The 21,261-nt window shown below is 40.2% G+C and overlaps 1 protein-coding gene and 1 long non-coding RNA gene across 2 annotated transcripts; both read right to left on the reverse strand.

Annotated features, from left to right (window-relative positions):
- Positions 1–9,410: 9,410 nt before the first annotated feature.
- On the reverse strand, positions 9,411–13,480 carry LOC135718068 (uncharacterized). The gene is made up of 6 exons (XM_073815951.1): positions 13,437–13,480; positions 13,027–13,207; positions 12,677–12,925; positions 10,322–10,493; positions 9,927–10,075; positions 9,411–9,815 (listed from the first exon to the last, which is right to left on the reverse strand). The coding sequence occupies exons 2-6, from the start codon at positions 13,178–13,180 to the stop codon at positions 9,685–9,687; spliced, it is 855 nt and encodes a 284-aa protein (XP_073672052.1). The 5' UTR covers positions 13,181–13,207; positions 13,437–13,480; the 3' UTR covers positions 9,411–9,684.
- A 157-nt stretch (positions 13,481–13,637) lies between these two features.
- LOC141282866 (uncharacterized) lies at positions 13,638–14,382 on the reverse strand. The gene is made up of 3 exons (XR_012337720.1): positions 14,333–14,382; positions 13,919–14,186; positions 13,638–13,797 (listed from the first exon to the last, which is right to left on the reverse strand). It is a non-coding gene; the product is annotated as an uncharacterized lncRNA (long non-coding RNA).
- Between the last annotated feature and the right edge of the window lie 6,879 nt (positions 14,383–21,261).

Genomic DNA, 21,261 nt, shown 5'->3' on the forward strand with positions numbered 1-21,261 from the left:
TAGTGTTAGAAACAATGGTTACTTATAATTAATGGCAGTATATCGCATCAATCGTTTAAAAATAATAAATGTATCATTATAATACAATCAACAACAATAACTTTAGCAGATTATTTAACAAACCTCAATTCGTATCGCTTCAAGGTGGTCTGCTGCTCTGATATGACTAAGCTCATATACTAATATACAGCCTCCCCCTACTGGACGCACGAGGAACAACAGGGGCGTAAAACTCTCAGGGGCGTAAAACTGCGTAGATTTACCGGCTCCAGGTCTGCAGCCTCCCCCTACTCGACTTGAGAGGAGATTCGCGATTGCAATGGACACATTTTAGGAGCGTGCACACACTTTGTGCAAGAGCAGATGTTATTCATATGGTGAGTAGCGTGTTGAGATCGTGATTTCGAGTTTTGTGAGAAAGCAAATGAATTCCGCGCACTCGCGTATTATATTACTAGTACTAACGTTAAAATGAATACAGATTCACTGGTGGTCGAATTCATTGTTTCTTGGTGAGAAAACAGCGTAACCTAACTGTTAATAATCTTTCCAGATGCACAATTACGTGTGACGGCGCAGCTCGCGCGGAAGTCAATGAGACAAGGCTTTAACGTTACATACTAGATTATTCATACTAATTTGTATTTAAATAACATTATATATTTAAATAACAATCATGACTTTGGCTCATAAGTTCGCAATCCTAGCCTATTTCTATTTCCATTAAGCCAGGTGACGTAACGTCCGTTAATGTTATCTAACGGCGCTAACGGTAAAGTAAAATCTAAAAGCCTTTGTGTGTGTGTGTACGTTTTCTGAAAAAGAGTTAATTTTATGACTTATCTTTAGGGTCTAATCGATTTAATTTGTGAAAGTGTCTGTTGTTGACTGTTAAAAGAAAACTTTACCTCAGGAAACGATATAGTAGGGTTTGGCCACCGAGAATTAGCCGGCTGCCCTCAGGTTTCGCGGGTTGGAGCGCGAGTATGTAACTCTTGTGACAGGCTTTTATCTGTTCGCGTTTATATACATCGTGTCACCGTGTCATAAACTTGCTAAAAATGTTTAAAATTATGATAATTCTGCATTCTTTGAAGGTAGCTTTACTTTGAAGCTGGAAGTAACAAACGGCTCACCTGGTCACTTAGTAATATAACTGTTTTGTATTTACTTTTTAAAACGTAATGCTTGTATTTCATTTACATTTGTAATCCGTTTATAAGATAAGGACTTAATTGACTGGTTAAGTAAAATTTTACCTCAGGAAACCTGTGAGTACGGTTCGTCCACCAAGAATGGAAGCCGGTTGTGACCGTGATGGACACATACCTCAGCTTATATATGACCGCAGTCAGGTTTCGTGGGGTTTGCCCTATGGGTTGGCCGCGAGCAAGATTTTTTTTTTTTTTTTTAAGAAATCACTGTTCATTTATTTAATGATAAAATGTGTTACCCAGGCAAAAATGTAAAAAAGCGATTAAGAAAATAATGTTCATTATTGAATATTGATCTTTAAAGAAATGCATAATTATACCTTACCATGACATTACAGGACAAAAAATTATTCAGATATTGTTGTGTAGTTTTTAGGGATACCTGTAAAAAGACTGGGAAACACTGTTGACTTTTTTCAATTTATGCCAATATAAAGCAGTTTATTAAATAATTTTTTAACCGCTAAATTTCTGAAGTTAATGGTTAGTATAGGTTAACATAAACACACTGGTTCTTAATGTATGCATATAATAACTTCCCTAGTTAATCAAGTCACCTTATGTGCTTACTGTTTGGTATTGTACTGCATTCAAAGCAATGGTAATGCCATACAATAAAGCTATAGCCAGCTGGTTATGCAGCTTGATTGTTATTTCAACAGTTTAATTTATTATAATGTAAAATTAATTATCTCAGTCATTTGTATTTAAGTGTATGTGTCTTTACAGATTTTATTCTTTTCCCCCTTTCAGAAAAGTGGATGCAAATCTCTCTTTACCAGTAGAGAATTCAACAAGTAGATGGCATTATTCACATCACCTATAAGCTGTTGCAAGATGAAAAGAGGAGCAGGACACAGATCTGTTCAGTGTGGATGACAGCACATGTTTACAGCATCTAGTATTTTGAGAGGTAGGAATTATATTAGCAAAAAGTGAACTCCCCTAACCTCATGTCTTTTACAGCGTTTTGAAACCAGTAGATCAAATATTGAAAAGCAATGCTCTGATCTTACTTGAATATTGAACGTATAGTTCATGTTATGCCATGAAAATGCCCAAAAAGTTATGCTTGTAAAAAACACTTGTGTCCTAAAATAACTAAGGCCTAGTCCTGGATTAATCTAACTGTCCCTAAATATTGTAAAAAACCTCTCTCACATTTGTTTATTATTTTAATATATGAGATTGTAAACATCTTACATGTATCCTCTTCTCTAGTTGAATAAGTTGTCCAGCTCAGGCTTCTCTTTTCCTTCCTCAAAAATCAATGCATTGTTCAGCTTTTTGGTATGTACTTTATGGCCACCACTGATAGAATTTGTAGTCAACCACTTTGCCAATTGAACAAGCTAAACAAGCAAGCGTTGCAACAAAATTCTTAAATGGGAATGCACTGCAGACATTAAGACAAAATTAATAGCTTCTGCTGGTACAAATAAGATGGATATTGTGCAGCATGAAGTGATCTCCATAAAGATTTTGTTTGGTCTGTTTACCTAGCAGACATGCAAACCTTTCCTTCTCCACAACCTACAACTGGTTGGTCAGTATTAATTTAATCACAGTGCTAGCAGTTTACAAAAAAAACTAGCCCAGGTTAATACCCTTTCACCTGTCAGTAACATCTCAAATGTATATCTTTTAGCAGAATATGAACGCGTCACACTGCTGGTGCAGGACGAGAAGCTGTGGTTTAAAAGTGCATTTTTTATCGTTTTGCTAGATAAGACCATTATGCATCGTTTGGGATCGTTTAGAGCCCTTTGAATCTGCGTTGAAACTGCAATTTTTATCTGTATTTAAACTGTAAAGTTATTTAAATTAAGAAAATCCTGGAATGTTTAAAAAAAAAAAAAAAAAACGTAATTTCTTCTCGACTGAACCAAGAAAGACATCAACATTTTGTGGGGTGAGTAAATTATCAGGATTTTTATTTCAAGAAAATTTAAATCCTTTAAATCAGACTGAGGCAGACATAAGTTAGGTGGAAAGATAAAAAAATTAAACCACTGAAAATTTGTCTAGGAGAAAGAGACAGACAATTTTAAAGTACTTGAAGTAGACTTCGGCTGTTAGATATGCCTATGGCCAGGGCCGGATTATCTATAGACTAGATCGGGCAGATCCCTAGGGCACCAGCTAATAGACATTTTGTGACAGTTTTCCAGACAAAACAACCTTTTTTTTTTTTTTTAAAGTACTCACCAAATTTCTTCTAGTTGTTATTTCATGTTAAAAGAGTAGATCGTGCACCCACCACCAATGTGAAGTTGCGGATTTAGGCATGTGTAACGGGTGTTATCAGGTGCCCAGATTAAAAAGGGGAGAAGAGAAATGTGTAAAGGATAAACGTAACGACATGCCGTTGGTGTGCATTATTGAATCCAAACTTTAGCTTTAGCTTTTATGTACTTTAGACAAGTGGCTCTGTTTGCACCTGGTAATTAAGATGCATTTTGGTTGATCGGTTCAGAAGTAGGCAATGCTAACTACATAAGCTGAGTCTAAACCATTTTGAGCTTGTACACTTCAAACCACATTCAGAGCTGGTCTGTCATGACTGCTGGGTGATCGATGGCTATGTGATCTGTGTGTGTGTGTTGTTTACCTGTGGTGCCGGTTCCTCGTGTGTTCACTAACTCCGCCCCCTTGTTTCGGTAATTGTTCACCGGTGGTGTCTCGTTTACCTTTTCCTTTATATTGCACGTAGTCCTGTCCTTCGTTGCGCGCTCATTGTTTTATCACAGTCCTGCTGCCCTGCCTTGTCTTGTCAGTCGCTCTCTGTCTTTTCCTCTTGTTACCCCAGGTTTGGTTTCGGGCGTTCGGGGACTCGTCTTCGCCCGGACCGCTCGCTTGTGGATTACTGGAACTCATTGACTCTGTTTGTCTCTCGGTACAGCTGGTTCGCTTCGTTTCTAGGCGGTACACCAGCTGTCTCTGTTTCTCTCCGGTTTGCATCATCACCCGTGAGTGGAGTACACCTTTTTACCATTGTGGATTACATTTACTCTGACGACTGTTGTTTCTCGGAACCGCTGGTTCGCTTCGTTTTTAGGCTGTGACCAGTGGTTTCCGGGTGGCTCTTCTACATCAGGATTTCACAGTGGATTACCCGTCTGAGAACTTTGATTTACCATCTTCCATCTCCGCCTGTCATCCACCTTCAGGGCGCCGTGTTTCATCCCTCTGTTGCGTGTGGTGACTGTGCTGGTGTTCTCGACGGAGTGCGTGGGTGGCTCTCTCTCTCCCTTCGGATCTGTACTGGATTATCGTGTAGCGCCAACTCACTCTCTCCTACTGTGGGAGTGCTTCATTCCCACAGTAGTGTTATCATCCAGAGTGAGTCAACGGGTGTGTGCCGTGTGTGGATCTACCAGTGACTTTGCTCTCCAGATCTCTCATTCTATTTTTCTAAATAAATATTGTTAACTTGCACTTGACTCCGAAGTTTTTTCCTGACAGCATTGATGTCGAGCCCTGCGACGTGTTTTTAGACTGCTTCAGTATAAGCTAGGTCCAATCTTTAAGACTCCTCCATTGTGTTGCGTATGTCAGTTCTTCCTCGTTTTTTGCCCATTTTCATAATTAATGATATTATGAATTGCAGTGAGGTTGATCTCATTTGTGCCCCCTGAAAAAATGAAATGCCCATCCGTGAATTTGTGTCTGGCGTCGGGTCTGCTCATTAGGTAATACATACAGATGCGCGCGTGCACGTTTCACCAGGCTCACTCCACTATGACGGCTTTCGGCCCCGCCCTGCTTGCTACTAAGGGCGGGGTAGAGTGTGGGTCGCATAATTTTTTTTTTTTAAATTAGGGTCGCTCCTAAAAAAGTTTGTAAACCACTGTTGTGGAGAAAGCGCATTATTTGAAAACCACGCCCACCGGAAGAAAACAATCCAATCTTCTCCATTGACTTTATATTGCATTTCTGGCTTATAACAAAAACACATAACAAGGCCTAAAAGCTAATAGTCTACAGCTAACAAGCTGAAAAACCCAGAAATAAGTTTTTACCACCAAGCCATAAAACTCAGCCTTTAAAGGTCACGTATTATTAGCCCTTTTAGGGTTATATTTTAGGTTATTATGTCCTTAAGAATAAATATTTGCAGTAAAAGTACCCAAAAACAAGGTCTCTATATTTTTTCCAGCTCCTCTTTCATGAGCTCTGTTCAGAACACCTGGTTTTCATGAAGTAATATTCATGAGCCTCTCTGCTGATTGGCCTGTTGTTTTCTGAGTGACGCTCAGCCGTGCCAACCACAGTTAACTAGTATCATGTATGCCGTAGTCACGCTGTGCCTTGGTAATACACACAATATTAATAGAAAAACCGATAAGTAAATGATGGAGACTACTCGGGGAAATATTTTTCGTCCTTACATGTTTGAGCCAGAGTCAGACCCGGAATCGGCGCAGACAGTAGAGAACAGACCACCTCCTCAAACGCGTTTACAACAGGACGTGTCAGAATGGTAATTATTTTTTATATCAACGAATACAGAGACATTTTTTGTACTGATACAATAAGTTGTAAATCTAAATTTGGCTTACATTTTGTTCCAAAAGGTGTACTTGTGGTAACTGTGCACGGATGTCCACAGAACGCGAGAACACATGCTGTAAGGAGCAGGGGCGGATCTACTGGGGTGGCAGTTGCCACCCTAAATAAAAGCATTGCCACCCCATATGCCACCCCAGCGCTTGTATCCTAATACAGGGGTTTTCAAACTTTTTGTGTGTGTGGACCACTATTTGTAATCAAGAATTTTCGCGGACCACCTCATAATACTTATTATAAAATACACAAAGTCCTGAATTAATCTGCACATCAAAATAGGCTTACTAAGCACTAAAACTATAACTGGTCATCACATCAGTACAACAGGTTTCTTAACCTTATATCATAATTAACCTTATATCATAATTATTTATATAAATATTCTTAGTGTTGGGATTGGGAAAGTTCACTTTCTACATGAACTAGTTTAGTTCACAGTTCACAAATTTTAAAATGAACTAGTTCAGTTCATAGTATATATTTGAAAATGTTAAACTAGGTCACAGTTCCAAAAATGAACTAATTTATAGTTATTTTTTCCCATATTATTTTTTTTAAATGATTGCCATTATAGCCCATATAGAACCACCACAGACAGCAATTATTTGATCAGTTTTAACACTGAAGCTAAATGCGTCAGATTTCATCTTCATGTCCAACTTTAAAGCCTTATCCAACCAGGGTTTACATTAGCATTGACTGTCTTTTAATTTTTGTATTTGCTTACACATACCTTGAAAGGCTAGCTGGGTGGGGGTCCCACCCCGGGCGAGAAGCGCTGCGAGGCATTGCGTGTATGAGAACTAGTAGGTATTGCACACCACACGTGCACGTTAAATAGCGTGAGCTTAGTCAAAGTCTATTTCAAGATCCGGAATATGCGTTAGCAGCCTATGTTAATCGTTAACGATTTAGGACAAATATGATGTTATTTAATGTTAAACTATTTGAGTTGCGCGGCAGGAATTCCACCAGCGTCTGTGTTGTTGTGATGACGCATGCAGCGTGACTGGTGAACACCGAGTGGTGGCTGTGTTGCCAGATTGGGTGTTTTTTCCGCTACACATTAATGCCTGTTTACAGTGTGTTTTAGTCGGGTTTTCGCCTGGAAGAATATACAAATCTGGCATCCTATTGAACGACGTTAAACTGAGAGAGCGTGCCGTTAACAGGCACCAGAATGAATGAGTTCACAGTAACGTTTATTAGGCAGCAGTACACGTTCGCCCAAAATATGAACGAGTTTGTATATTAAAATATACATATTCTTATTTTGCCTTTTCACGGACCACCTGCAGTACCCCCACGGACCACTAGTGGTCCGCGGACCACAGTTTGGGAATGGCCGTCCTAATATATCTAATATATACCCGAGAAGGCTCTTTTAACCAGAAAGGCAATGTGGTTTTTCTCTGCGTGTGTTTAGGGGTGGGAGACACATATCTGACGATGATTGGTGTGTGTCTTAGAGGGGGTGGGACAATGATGATGATTGGCTTAATTTCCATCGTTAGCCAACCAGAGGTAGCAGAGTTCATACACAAGCAGCACGAACAGTCAGTTCGAGCAGAAAGTCTTTTACAGTGTAAAAAAAGTCCGCGCAGTCTTGCCAACTTGCCAAACTTTTTAGACCCCTTTAGCGACTTTATTAAAAAAGCGACTAGGACAAATCTAGCGATCTTTTCTGGCGTTGTTGTAGACTTTTGGAAACTACCGTGAAAGGATGCATCGCCCCATCCAAGGCAGTCACACGCAGCCCGGTTCTCGCGCTGCAGTCCATCCCTTCCGAGTCGCACAAACCCGCAACAACAGATTGATGGGAAGTACAACAATCTCAAAACAAAGGTAGCGCACGCAACCACAAAGTATAAAAAGCACAAACGTTACTTTTCCATCATTAAGGTGAAAGGCAAGAATGATTATGGACGTGCAACTTATGTCCATGAAGAAAGAGTTCTTCACGTGACGTCTTTAGAAAGTAATTCTGATCTAATAAAGCATCTCAGATCATCACATGCTGCCAAAACATTAGTAGTTTCTCTTTAGTGTCTAAGTGATTAAGTTGAGCTTCACATCAGCAAATCAGAGTACTGAATACGGTCATATTTTACAGATAAATGTTGCATCAGGATAAAAATACAAAAATTAAACTGTTGATTGCCTGAGGTAGTTGCTTGGTAGTTAAAACAACTGAACTGCAGGTTTGTGTAAGCAGTAAATATCTTTTAAGCAGTTCTTTCTAGAGTTAGCCCGTCATGTCTTATTAGCTACTAGCAATCTTATTAGCAATCAAAATATTCCATACGTGCATATGAAATCGCTTGTTATGATATTGCCTAATGTTTTTGTTTGTCTTCATTAAGGAGACAAAACTATTCAGTGTTGTGTATGTTTAGAAAGCTTGAAAGACAAAACTCAAAGCTGCATTTTCCAGGATACTATGAAAAGAAAGGCTGATATCAATTTTTCTAACCTAAAAGAATAGAAAAATCAAATACTATGGGAGTGGAAGGGACAAATAAAACAGAAAAATATGTTGTGGAAGGGAAAGGAATAGATGAAGTCATGAAAGAAAGAAACATATGGATGGCAAAGAGCTAAAAAGAAGTAAAAAGACATAAATCCATCATCAAGTGAGTGAAAGGATTAAAGAAGAGGGTTATGAAATGTGTGCCTTTCATATATGTTTAACATTAATATAAACTAGGCAAACCTATTTTATTTATATGACAGTCTTTATACCATTTTGTTCAACTTTGCCCATCATGGTTACAGTCAGTGTTTTTAGATATTGGTAAGCGGTATGTATTAACTTAGTATTAAGACAAAGGGTGCTACAGTAGAGATGCTAAAGGTAGCTGCTTGGGTACTTATAGGAACATTTGTTGTTGCGTTTTTTATGTTATAAAAATTTGAGGTCCAGTGTATACACCGAATATAGTATATACAGTATATAATTTCTTGTATCCACGACAACCATGCAAGGACGCTTACTTCATTGCCACCCCTCGTAGTTCTCATGCCACCCCCTTGCCACCCCATAAAAAATTTTCTAGATCCGCCCCTGGTAAGGAGACACCCAAGGTAAAATCGTAAAACTATAAAACAATGCTTTATTCTTGCAAAATGCTTTACTTTCTGCCAACAAATGCTAAAAATGCTCATGTTCATTAGGTTTTAAGAAGAATGAACCAAGTGTTATCACCTCCAAACTGCATGATTGACCATCCTGGTCTTCAGCCTGTATGCTTGGATGTTTATTCATTACAAAATGCATACAATATTTACCGGGCTGATTACGGGCGTTTGCGACTAAGTACACAACGGTAAGTAAATAATAAATGTATACATTTTATGAAGAGTTCGTTATTTAGTGGTGTGTGTGTATATATATATATATATACAGTTGAAACCAGATATTAACATACACTTCAGAAAAGAACACAAAAACTTGTATTTCATTACTGTCATACATTAAATCAGAGTAAACTTTTTCTGTTTTAGATCAATAAATATTAACATATTTTTTGCATTTGTTAAATGTCAGAATTGAGCAAGGGATAATTTTTATGTATTTTTCTTATCACAAGGTTTATATGTACAAGGTTTCCTTATCTAGAAATATATACATTGATAATAGGGTTTTTTTTTGTCTGTAATGCACACTAAATGTTCATTCCCCCTCCACCAACAGGTGTTACAGGTATCTGGCATACAGGAGCTTTGTCAGCTGGTGCTGGGGCTTTTTGGGCCGGAGAGTTAGGGTTGTCATTCCCTCATGTGTTGTCCTGCGAATTCGGCGTGAGTTCCCTGAAACTACAGGCAGCTACGTAGGGTTTAGACCACCTCTCGACTGAAGCGTGACATGTAGCCAGCGATGACTTCATCCTTGGGAGGTCTTTCATACTGAGAGGAAAGTGGTATTTTGTCTATTTAAGTCTGGTATTTTGATCTTCTCTACCTCCATGATGTATGGTCTAGAGTCGTAATAGACATTCTCAAAAAGGACTTCCATCAGCTCCTGTACATAGTCTAAAAAACATTGTTTACCCTTATTAGCAATTGTTTATTGCTTATTGTTTACCCTTATGTTCACTTTGCACTTTTAAGTTTTATATAATAAATAAAGATTGTTATACTTACTGTATGTTTGCCCTGTTTTTACTGGCTTTGCAGTGCATACCCCCTTCTTAGATTTTGGGAACTTGATTTTGTAAAAAGGCTTTCCAGAAGCTAAGACTGCTTGTGTGCGGTGAGCATTCTCATTGAAGTGCATGGCCGCCAAGTATAACCTGAAAACAAAAACCATCAAATATGTTTTATGTTTGAAGTCTACAGCATTGTAGACACAACATGTAACATGTAGTTAGCATTAGTAGTCATGTTAAAAAATTTTTTTTGATGACCTTACAAAATATGCTTTATCTCTTTCACTGCATGAATATTATAGTATTATAGTATTATAAGAATATTATAAGTCTTTTCACATGTATAATATAAAAGTATAATCATTACATGAATATTATAAGATATATTACCTGCACAGCATTCCAAGGTAAGGAAAGACAACGTTCTTTGGGGCAAAACGTAAGATTACACTGTGAAATGCCTCCAAGGAAGAAGTCTGATGATGGGGACTCAACTTCTCGACATCCTTCAGGACCCTTTTGTTCATTAATGTTTTATCCAATTTGTAAAGTGGTTTAGAAGCTAAAATACAAACAATATTACAGAAGTGTTGTAATTACTTTTAGCAAAAGATAGTACAAATATATGTAGTACAGAAATTGATAAGCATTAAAATTTTTATTTTTGCCACAGGTACACATTAACCCTCTGGGGTCTAAGGGGTTTTTAGGGCCCTGGGGAAGTTTTGACATGCACTGACATTTGTGCTTTTTTCAGTTGCTTGAAAACATATTAATGGCAAAAGTCTCATAACACTGTGTTCATCACAAACTGGACTTCAATATCATATAATCAACATGTATGTACATGTTTGTATTTTTGAGAGAAAAATGTTTATGCGTGGTTTTTGAAAAAGCAAAATTTTTAAGTCACTGATATAACACCACAAAACTCATTCTAAACATGTTTTCCCAAGACTTTTCAAAACAGCATCTAGTAGTCTAGAGTTTTTTCTTCAAAATGATGTGAAAATCATATGGCCTACTTATTCACATAAAGCAAGATATTGATTTACAATTTCTAAGACACTTTTGCTTGGGAAAGGCTGTATGCGTAGAGGTGGGAAAGCTCCTGAATAATCAGTGATTGACAGCTGAGAGACAAAAGAGTTGAATAATGAGCCACATAATGAGCATTGTGGGAATGTTCAACAGGAATGTAACCCTCAGTAAAACCATGATAAGGTTTACTTTTCAATACAATGTAAACACACACACGCACACATTATATATATATATTAATATCACAAGTATAAGTTACCCTTTAAAAACCACAGTAGCCTAATCATGGTAAAGGTACTGTTTGGCCATCGTAAAGTGAACACAGGGTTTGTGTTTGGTTGGCCAGCGAGAGGTTTACTTTTGTGCAGTAAAAAGCTCAAAAGAACAACTGCCTATCGTTGTCTGGACTCCTATTTGTGTTTTTGTAATCATTATAGTAAAAACACAACCAGGGACACGCGTGATAAACTTATCAATGTTTGTTTACAGCCGCCGCCATTACCTCACGTGTTGATCATGAATGCAAACGTGTGCACATGCGAGTGATCCTGTGTTTAATAAACTTGCTGTGCGGAGATATGCGCTTAAACGCAACTAAATAAGGATTGTACTGTTTGCAATCGCGTATTTTATAAGAATACCAAAAAGCGCGTCGAGTTTCCTGACTCGCGTGTTTGTATATGTGTGTTCCCGTCGCGTAAACTGTTTGACGGAAGACAAAGAAAACACTCGCGTCTGGAGATACTGACACACATCCGCAAGTAAATAAGGATTTAGATGTCGGACATCGATCCCGTCACACTGACGAAGCACACACACTCGCGTCTGTCTGGAGATTTAGGCGCGAGTAAACAAGTATGTGATGTGTGCAATCGCCTCTTTTATAATGATACCACAAAGCGCTTCAAATATGAGGCATTATGTGTTTGTGTGTGCGTTTGGACGTCGATCGAGTCACACTCGCGTCTGGAGATAACTTTAGTTACAGTCACGAGTAAACAAGTAGATGTCATGTTTCCAGCACTCGGATTAAAACTCAGCACAGCAGTGAATGGCTGCAGAGACGGAATGTGCATTGACTGTGGGGTTGACTTATGAATATGGATGATCTCTGCTCTTCTCTTCAATGGAGCGGGGCGTGGCTCATTATAGATAATGAAGCAACAGAAGAAAGACGGTACATCTCTCTCTTCTAATACAGTTAACAACGAATTACAATATTTGTTTTCGATTTCACTTACATCTTCCAAAAGCAGACATTCCAAGCATTATGTAGACATTTATCTTTTGTTTCTATGACAAATATACGTTAAGTTAGAGTTAATTTTTCTGACGTGTTTCTGAAAGGACTTCACTGAGGGAGAGTGAACAAAACGCGCATCATGTTTATTTTCTTAATTTTGCAAAAAGCACAACATGCTGTTTTTATTGGGAGTGGACAGAAAAAAACTAGACAATTTAACGTTTTAAATGATGTATAAATCATATCTGTATGTCCAAAATCAGCAGAGTTATCTAAGTCTCTTTGGGGAGTGATTGAAAAATAAAGAGTTTGCGGCGTCCGCGCCGCAGCCGACCCCAGAGTGTTAACAATAAAAACAAGCATAGTAGCGTCTAAGTATTCCATGTTTACATTGTAATAAAAATGTATCAACCAAAAATAGATCATAGAAAGATGTAGGATTGTGCATATTATATACACACCTGGCTGCAACCACTTGCTCGGGTCTGTGCTGCTTTTTTCTGGATGTTCACATTTTGGAAAGAGGGGGTCTTCGTGAGTGTGGATGTCTTGCAGGTGGTTGACGAGTGACTTCCACTTTGCCACTTTCTCTTGTCCAGAGGTGGATGATGTTGCAGTCCAGTATACTTGGTTCTTGATACTACACTGCCATTTTCTCACCTCTTGACAGTCTTTCTCTTTTGCAATCTTGTCCAGTTTCTTTGACAAGCCTGTATACCAATGAAAATTTTTTGACAAAGGGCAAATTAGACAATGTTAATTCAAACAGAGTACACAATCACACAATCATTTTTTAGCAAAAAATCCTCACCTTTTTCCAGATGCCAGATATCATAAAACTGTTTGATATTGTTGTCTTTGAGATATTTTTGTATTTGTGGGTGACGGTCGGTGACAATGTAGTCCAACTCGATACCACGTGCTGCCAGCATCGCAAGGCTCCTTTTCAGGCCCTCCAGTTCCATATGGTAGCTACCACCAACTTCGTTACTCTGGTGGTATAGAAAAGACATAGGTGTTTTAAAATATATTTCTATGTTATTCTAGCAATGGTTGCTTGATGTCTATAAACTATAACATGGAACTTAATCATAATCAAGTTTTTCAACATTAAAAAAGTCTATACTGACTATATTTCTGTCAAAATCACTTTGGAACATATCCACGTCATCAAGTAATAGCCACTAGCAATATTTTCATTCTCGTGCACTTCACACTGACCTGCACCAATTGAATATCAATTATCGTTTTTTCCCGAAGGTTCATCACACTGTTGCTTCCGTACTTTGCAGAGTGTCCTGAGGGAAAACACGAAAGAGCAAAAATGAATAAAAAAACAAATGCTATTTTTGAAAAGATATAGCATTAATAACATTTTGAAGATGACAAACAAGAATTTTATACATGGTGAGTCCGCCCTCATATCACCTCCAATTATGGCCTTGTCATGTTGGCTCAGACGCTGCAGAAGTGTCTCCTGGTCCTTCACCCATTTATGGATAATGGTTGGTTCCAGGTACATCCGAGCATGTCTTCTAAAAGTGTTGTATTTAAACAACGCTATATGCATCGCATTGAAAATCTAATGAAAGAAAATGCACAAGTTATTACATACACAGATCCGGAAAAAAGAAAACACACACACACACATATACATGAAAATAGAACTTTTGGAAAATAGAATAAATATATATTGAAAATACCTTTTCAAGCTGAATGAAAGATGCACCACTAAAATATATGGCAGCTGACAACTGCAAGTTCCCTGCAGGGTTGCTTCCAAAGACAGGCTGGCTCTTCCATTTTCTGGAGTACTGGCAGTGCGGGCACAGTTGGTCTATGGCCAAGAAAGTTCCACGTCTTAGTGGGGTGACATCACAAACTCGTTGGCACACAGGACAGGTCTCAAAAAGCTCAAAGAGGCAGCTTCCATAAACAATGTACTTGGTGTCGCTGTATCCATTTGTGGGTCTGTTAGTCGAAAACAAAGCGATGGAAAATTCTATTTTATGTACTTTAGGAAATGTAACAACATTATTTCTAGTTACATTTTATAATAGTAATTTGAGGACTTGTATGTAATGTTAATAAGTTGTTTTTAAAAAAATTACACTTACAACACCTGTGATGATTCTGTGACTATAGTCACAGAATCTTCTGGATTGTATGTGGAGTCATGAGGCTCAGGAATATCAATTGATGTGTCCTCCTCTTCATCCTCCTCAAGGCGTGGTCTCGTTGCTGGTCTTGAACCCAGGACACCACTCACGTTCCCCTTCAATGGTGTTGAGAATAGTGGCATTTCACCTAAAAAGGTGTCTGTCTGTGTGGCTAGTAACACAAATATAAAAATGGACATTGTAATTTAGTAAATTCATGATCATGTGAAATGAAAAGACTTTTGACTGTGTATCAACTGCCAGATGCAATCATGTTATCAGTCCTTTTTGTCTGTACACTTTACAACACAAATAGCTCAGTTACATTGAGATTTTTTTATTTATTTTATAAGACAAGCAATATTTATTAACTTTGCTTCTCACATGTTCTGCTAGTGTTCCAAGTGAAAGCTGTGTGCCAACTGTTTTCCTTAGTGGGGGGTCAGTTTGGGTGCTTGCATGTTTGTGGGTGATGGTCGTGGTGATGGTTGTTTGAGAATCTTGTGAGGTACCCTAAAAATAAAAATAAATCACTTTGATTTTTGAAAACAAAACAAATAAACTATATAAATAAATACATTCATATGTCACAAGGTGACAATCTTTTTAGGGCGGAACCAAAAGTTGAGAAAGTTTGGTTCCGCCCGGATGTTTCCGCCCAGACCGGAAAACGGAAACACCGGACATCCGGCAGCTCCGCGAAGGCTGTAATCAGCCAATTAAGCACAGCTGTGTATAGTTAAAGAGATCGCTGGGTGATTGGACAACTGGAGTACATGGAGGAGTATATAAAGCGCAGTTAAATCACAGTTGAGGGTCGTAGTGTGTGCTGAGGAACGGAGCTGTGCTCATTGATAGACGTGGTGGCTGTCTATATTCTCTCTCTCTCTCGTTGTAGTCTGCGGTGAACCTGCTGGAGTGGAAGGAAAATCCTATGGGTAGAAGGAACCTTGGTCTAAACAGCACCTTTGAAGGAGTAAAGCAGGAAGAAAATCGACCTTGTTGTACAACGTAAACAAAGGCTATCCGCTGTGAGTATAAATTCTGGTGTGGAGCAACTAGCAGAAATTTACCTGTGTAATCGTTGGAAACCTCCAGGAGAAGGAGGGCGGCCCTACCCCTAGAACAGCGTGGTGGGCGAGCCGTTAGAAGCATCAATCCAAGCAGCCACAGCAACGAAACACTATTCAGGTCGTATTTTCCATCGCCCTTATTTCAGCCCAAGTGAAGTGGAGGACGCTGAGCGTTTTCCTTGTTGTGTAGACGTATAGTGTGGTGAGTGAGACTTTGTAATTAATAAACTTTTCACGTTGGAGTGGTGCCGTGTATTTGCTGTGGGTTGCTGTGTGTCTTGTCAGACGAAGCCCCGCATCATCCATTCTTCTACTGGGCAGAAGACGGAGAGGCTAACGACCTCAGAATTTACAGCTATTATACGCAGTGTGCTATTTGGAGTTGTAGTGACGCGGATCAAGAGCTGTCAGCAGAGGTGTGAGTACGATTTGGGGTCATAACCATTGATACTTTCAAGTGCATGAATATTGTTATTGCAGAGAGAGAGGTGAAGGAATTCCATCGTCCTGTGGCCTCTACAAAGGGGCGCCCCTGTCCAGAGTTCGAACGCCTGACGGCAGCGAAGAGAGGGAAGCGCTCGGCCCGGTGAGACGTTGAGATATCCCACCCCTCTGCCACCACCGAGTAGTCCAGAGGGTTCGCCCCCGACGCCAAGTAGGAACTACTTACCCCATCAGACGCCTCGTAAAGTGCTGTAAGTCCGCCACTGCTGCCAGTTGATACCTGTGGAGAGAAAGGAGAACGAGAGTGAACATACGGAGAACAGACTGTGTAAAGTGATACCTACCCAGAGAGCTGTAAACCGCAGAGCCGGTGAGAAATACTCGAAGTCCAAGTAACAGTGTTTTTGTGTCCTAGCGGCCACCTGTGGAGAGAAAGGAGAGCGAGAGTGAACATACGGAGAACAGACTGGTTAAAGTGATACCTACCCAGAGAGCTGTAAACAGCAGAGCCGGTGAGAAATACTCGAAGTCAAAGTAACAGTGTTTTTGTGTCCTAGCGGCCACCTGTGGAGAGAAAGGAGAACGAGAGTGAACATACGGAGAACAGACTCTGTAAAGTGATACCTACCCAGAGAGCTGTAAACAGCAGAGCCGGTGAGAAATACTCGAAGTCCAAGTAACAGTGGTTTTGTGTCCTAGCGGCCACCTGTGGAGAGAAAGGAGAACGAGAGTGAACATACGGAGAACAGACTGTGTAAAGTGATACCTACCCAGAGAGCTGTAAACAGCAGAGCCGGTGAGAAATACTCGAAGTCCAAGTAACAGTGCTTTTGTGTCCTAGCGGCCACCTGTGGAGAGAAAGGAGAACGAGAGTGAACATACGGAGAACAGACTGGTTAAAGTGATACCTACCCAGAGAGCTGTAAACAGCAGAGCCGGTGAGGAGTACTCTAAGTCTAAGTAACAGTGCTTTTGTGTCCTAGCGGCCACCTGTGAAGAGAAAGGGGGACGAGAGTGAAAATTAGGAGAACAGACTGTGTAAAGTGATACCTACCCAGAGAGCTGTAAGCAGCAGAGCCGGTGAGAAATACTCAAAGTCCAAGTAACAGTGCTTTTGTGTCCTAGCGGCCACCTGTGGAGAGAAAGGAGAACGAGAGTGAACATTAGGAGAACAGACTGTGTAAAGTGATACCTACCCAGAGAGCGGTAAACAGCAGAGCCGGTGAGAAATACTCAAAGTCCAAGTAACAGTGCTTTTGTGTCCTAGCGACCACCTGTGGAGAGAAAGGAGGACGAGAGTGAACATTAGGAGAACAGACTGTGTAAAGTGATACCTACCCAGAGAGCTGTAAACAGCAGAGCCGGTGAGAGGTACCCAAAGTTCAAGTTAACAGTGCTTTTGTGTCCCAGCGACCACCTGTGGAGAGAAAGGAGAACGAGAGTGCACGTACGACGGAGAACGTGAAGGCACGCGGGGCGAGGACCCCCTGTCGAACAGAGGAAGGTACGCAGACAGCGGAAAATCTCCTTACCAGTCACACTGATTTTGTTCTGCCTCCAGGAAGGAAGAAGGAGGGCGCCACGGATAGCAGGGACCAGGCCGGAGCCTGACGTTTCCCGTTCTCCCCGGCTTACGGTGGTTTGCACCCCTGTGGCCCTTGCCCCTGTCTGCCCGTGGCTGCAGTCTCCCTGGAGGGAGGACTCAGAGGCCCATTAGTTTTAATTTCCCTTTTCCCATTTCCCCAGTTCTTTTAAGTATTTAAATTCAATAAAGCTTGTTTTATATTTTACTTACCTGCTCTCGTGTTTGTCTGGTCATTGGGTTGGCTTTGGGGACCTCCTCGAGGTGGAAGTCGAGAAGGGGCGTGGCTTTAGTCAAACATAGCCAGCCCCTGGTGGTGACACATACACACACACATAAAACCCTCCCCTACATCTCCCTCCTACAACAAAGTTGATTTACATGATGTACTAAGGCTGTATCTGTCCAACAGTTGAAATACAGTTACCCATGGAAGTACTAAATGTTAGTCAAACACAAACACGGAGACTGAGATGACTGAACCTCACGTGTTTAACTCAAAAACGAAAGACACCAACAGCGACGGTGTTTGTAACTTTCACCATATTATATAAAAAGTTGTTGCTACCATAGACTGTAAAGTTACGAAGCATCACGTTAGCGTTGCATAATCTTTTCTTATATAGAATTTCGTTTTTCTCTGCTACATTATATAATTTAAAATGTGTATAAAGTTTACTTACGGGTTGTGGATTTGAAGTCGGACCCAACAAAGTAGGGACTGCATCAGCTTTGATCAGGAGAGTCTTGCAGAAACCCGCATTGAACTGGGCCAGATTGACGAAGCAGTCACTTGAGAAATGTTTGGAACAGACGGAAATTGTTGAACTGAAGTTTTGCGGAATTTCCGAAAAAATGAACATTAGGCACTGTTCTCGTATATTCACGTTTTTCGGAAGCTTGTGCAATGATTTGTTTTCAAAACATCCCTCGATTGAACAGCGTTTTCTTGACATGGTGCGATATTCCTCCTCGCCTTACTCTACGGTTCGTTCTTCTCTCTGGTGTTTCTTTGACAGAAAGGGGGTGGGGGACTGTGGACAGTGCTCGAGGTGGAGACTGAAGGCGGCGACTGTTACTCGGTGACGTAGCAAATATACGGAAGTACAAACGAGACGTTTTAACTCACAGCTAGTTCAAGCAGGCCATGCACATTTGAACCTTAAATTACTATTTTGAAACTTATATGGTACTTACATAGCCCCTAGACCTCAGTTATCATGAAAAAAGCCACAAAATTTCAGTTTTGACCATATGGGACCTTTAAGGAGACATAAGTGGATCGCTGATTACGTTTCCCTCCAGTGGGCAACTGGGCATAGTTCTAATTAGAGTAGTACTATGACAAGTTGCCTGTATCCAGTTTTGTGTCTTTGAAATGCTCGTTTTTTGGGGTCAACAGCTTATAAAATCTTATTTCTGGGTATTTGGCTTGTTAGCTCTAACCTGGTCCAACCAGACTCTCGTACATTCATTTCATTTGTACAGAGAGTCTGGCCACGCTCCATTGCAAAGCATTACTTCTGTTAAGGAGGGTCCCCTGCTGGCGTTTAAAACTATTGGATCTGCCCAGAGTCACTCAGGATCTACCATAGGCAATCGCTAACGTGTGGTTGTGACGTATATCATGCGCCAAAACAGGCCGGAAACAACAAGTCCGAATGATCAGACCAACAAAACTTAGCAAACATTGTTCTTGCTCCGGCTTTAACTTCTGTATATTCGGCAGTTTTGCAACAACGGACCGAATGGCTTTTCTCACGTCTTTCTTGGCTGCCATTACTGAACTACAACTCTACAACCTCAACGTCATCATTCTTAGCCCCCTCCCCACCTGTTCGCTGATTGGACCTGCAGATCTTTGCAGGAGAAAATCCTGCAAAACATTGTTCTGGTATTTCTTATAAGCCAGAAATTACATGGAGGCAGCCTCACGCAATACAAAGTCAATGGAGATGGTTGGATTGTTTTTCCCCCCGGTAAGCGTCGTTTTCAGATTATGACCTTGCGCTCTGTCTCTTTGATAGTGTCGGTCAGAAAAGTGTAAACTGGTTGTTTTTATTTGTAAGTCACGTTGGTTTTAATGCATCTGATAAATGTATATGCATTTGGATATTTATTCTGTTTACTGACTAATAAATTGCAGTTGCTGATGTAAATTGTTTATTATTCTGTTTAAATACATTTGGTTAGCATGATTAAACGATTATAAACCACGGACCGACCATGGGCAGCTAGCAAACATTACCGGTATAAACCAGCGGACCTCTGCGGCTGCCGCTGGTGGTCCGCTGGAAAACCGATGGGTAAAACTCCGGTGAGCCGCTGGCGTCATCCGCCGGTGGACCGCCGCTGGTCCGCTGGCCTTGTGTTAGCTGGGGCAGCGGTCCGACCGCGGACCTCTGCGGCTGCCGCTGGTGGTCCGCTGGAAAAACGATGGGCAAAACTCCGACGGGCCGCTGGCGGGATTCGCCGGTGGACCGCCAACTTTGCCACCGGTGGTCCGCCGTTGGCCCGCTGGCCTTATGTTTGCTGGGATACCATGCTCATAATCAATTTTTTTAATAAAATAGTGTTAAACAGAACAGTAAAACATTTTAGAATTAATTGCAGAAAGTGTACTTATGAAGAATATATATTTATGGAATAAGAATAAAAAAACAAATAAAATTTTAGTAACATAAAATAGATTGCCTGTTTTCTTTCTGTTGTTAGGTAAGGGTAACAATAAGAACATTTAACAGCATATAGAAATATTCTATGCCCTGAACACACACTGGACTAATTTGGAATAGTATCCTACTCCCAAATTTACACTCCGTAAAATCCAGAATCAGAGTTGATAGCCTGCAGAAAAGGTAATTTTTCTGGCACAGGCACTTACAACTGGATAGCAGATTTGGTGTGCATGCATCCTCTGCTGACGATCATGATCAAAAATCCAAAGCAATGAATTCTTGACGTTCTGAAATGAGAAGTGGCTTGTGGCCCTGGCCAGTAAGCCATTGCATTACACGGGGGACAGTTAAGGGAAGGGTGTCTCCATCAGGGTTATCAACTGCAAGCAAAAGAGCATGTTAACTTAATGAATCAAAAGTGATTGTACAATATAACTGACCAACATTTTCCGTTAAATCACCAAAAACAAAGCAACAGTGTTAAAAGCTTGTATGACAATTATTACTATCTAGCAGAGCGGTGTTTCACGAATTTCAAAAATACTAATGTTCCGACTACACCACCCGGGAAACCCGGGGAATCTTAACTAAGACACACAGGTCCAATAGTCGTGGGTGGGGTGAGAAAGATACAACCAATGAATTATGAAAAATATAATTTCTTTATTATAATAACAATAAGTAGAAAACATATATGACAGTACACAAAACAAAAAAATACAAAATCACATCAATAAGGGGAGCTCGCCTTCAGGAAGTCAAGAGGTCACCCCACACTATATAATAAAAACACCACAAAAATTCTCACAGCAAATAGTGTACATACGTTCCGGTGCAATCCCCCACTTTATAGAAGTGAATAAATACAACACTAAATTAAATGACTAAAAACAACAACAAAAAATAAATAAAACTGGTCGATACGTCACACTGACAACCACTTTTGCATTCCAATAAACGTTATGGGCAAGGCTGAATTCAGATTATACGCCTCCCAGCCCGAACTCCTGAATGGATGCAGTCCAATAAAGGATGAGGTTGTGCCACTAGACGAATCCACACACACACAAACGAAAGAAACGAACTCCAGGCAAAGCAGCACTGAAGTCT

Source organism: Paramisgurnus dabryanus, chromosome 10, assembly GCF_030506205.2.
Source record: "Paramisgurnus dabryanus chromosome 10, PD_genome_1.1, whole genome shotgun sequence".
Lineage (NCBI taxonomy): Eukaryota > Metazoa > Chordata > Actinopteri > Cypriniformes > Cobitidae > Paramisgurnus > Paramisgurnus dabryanus.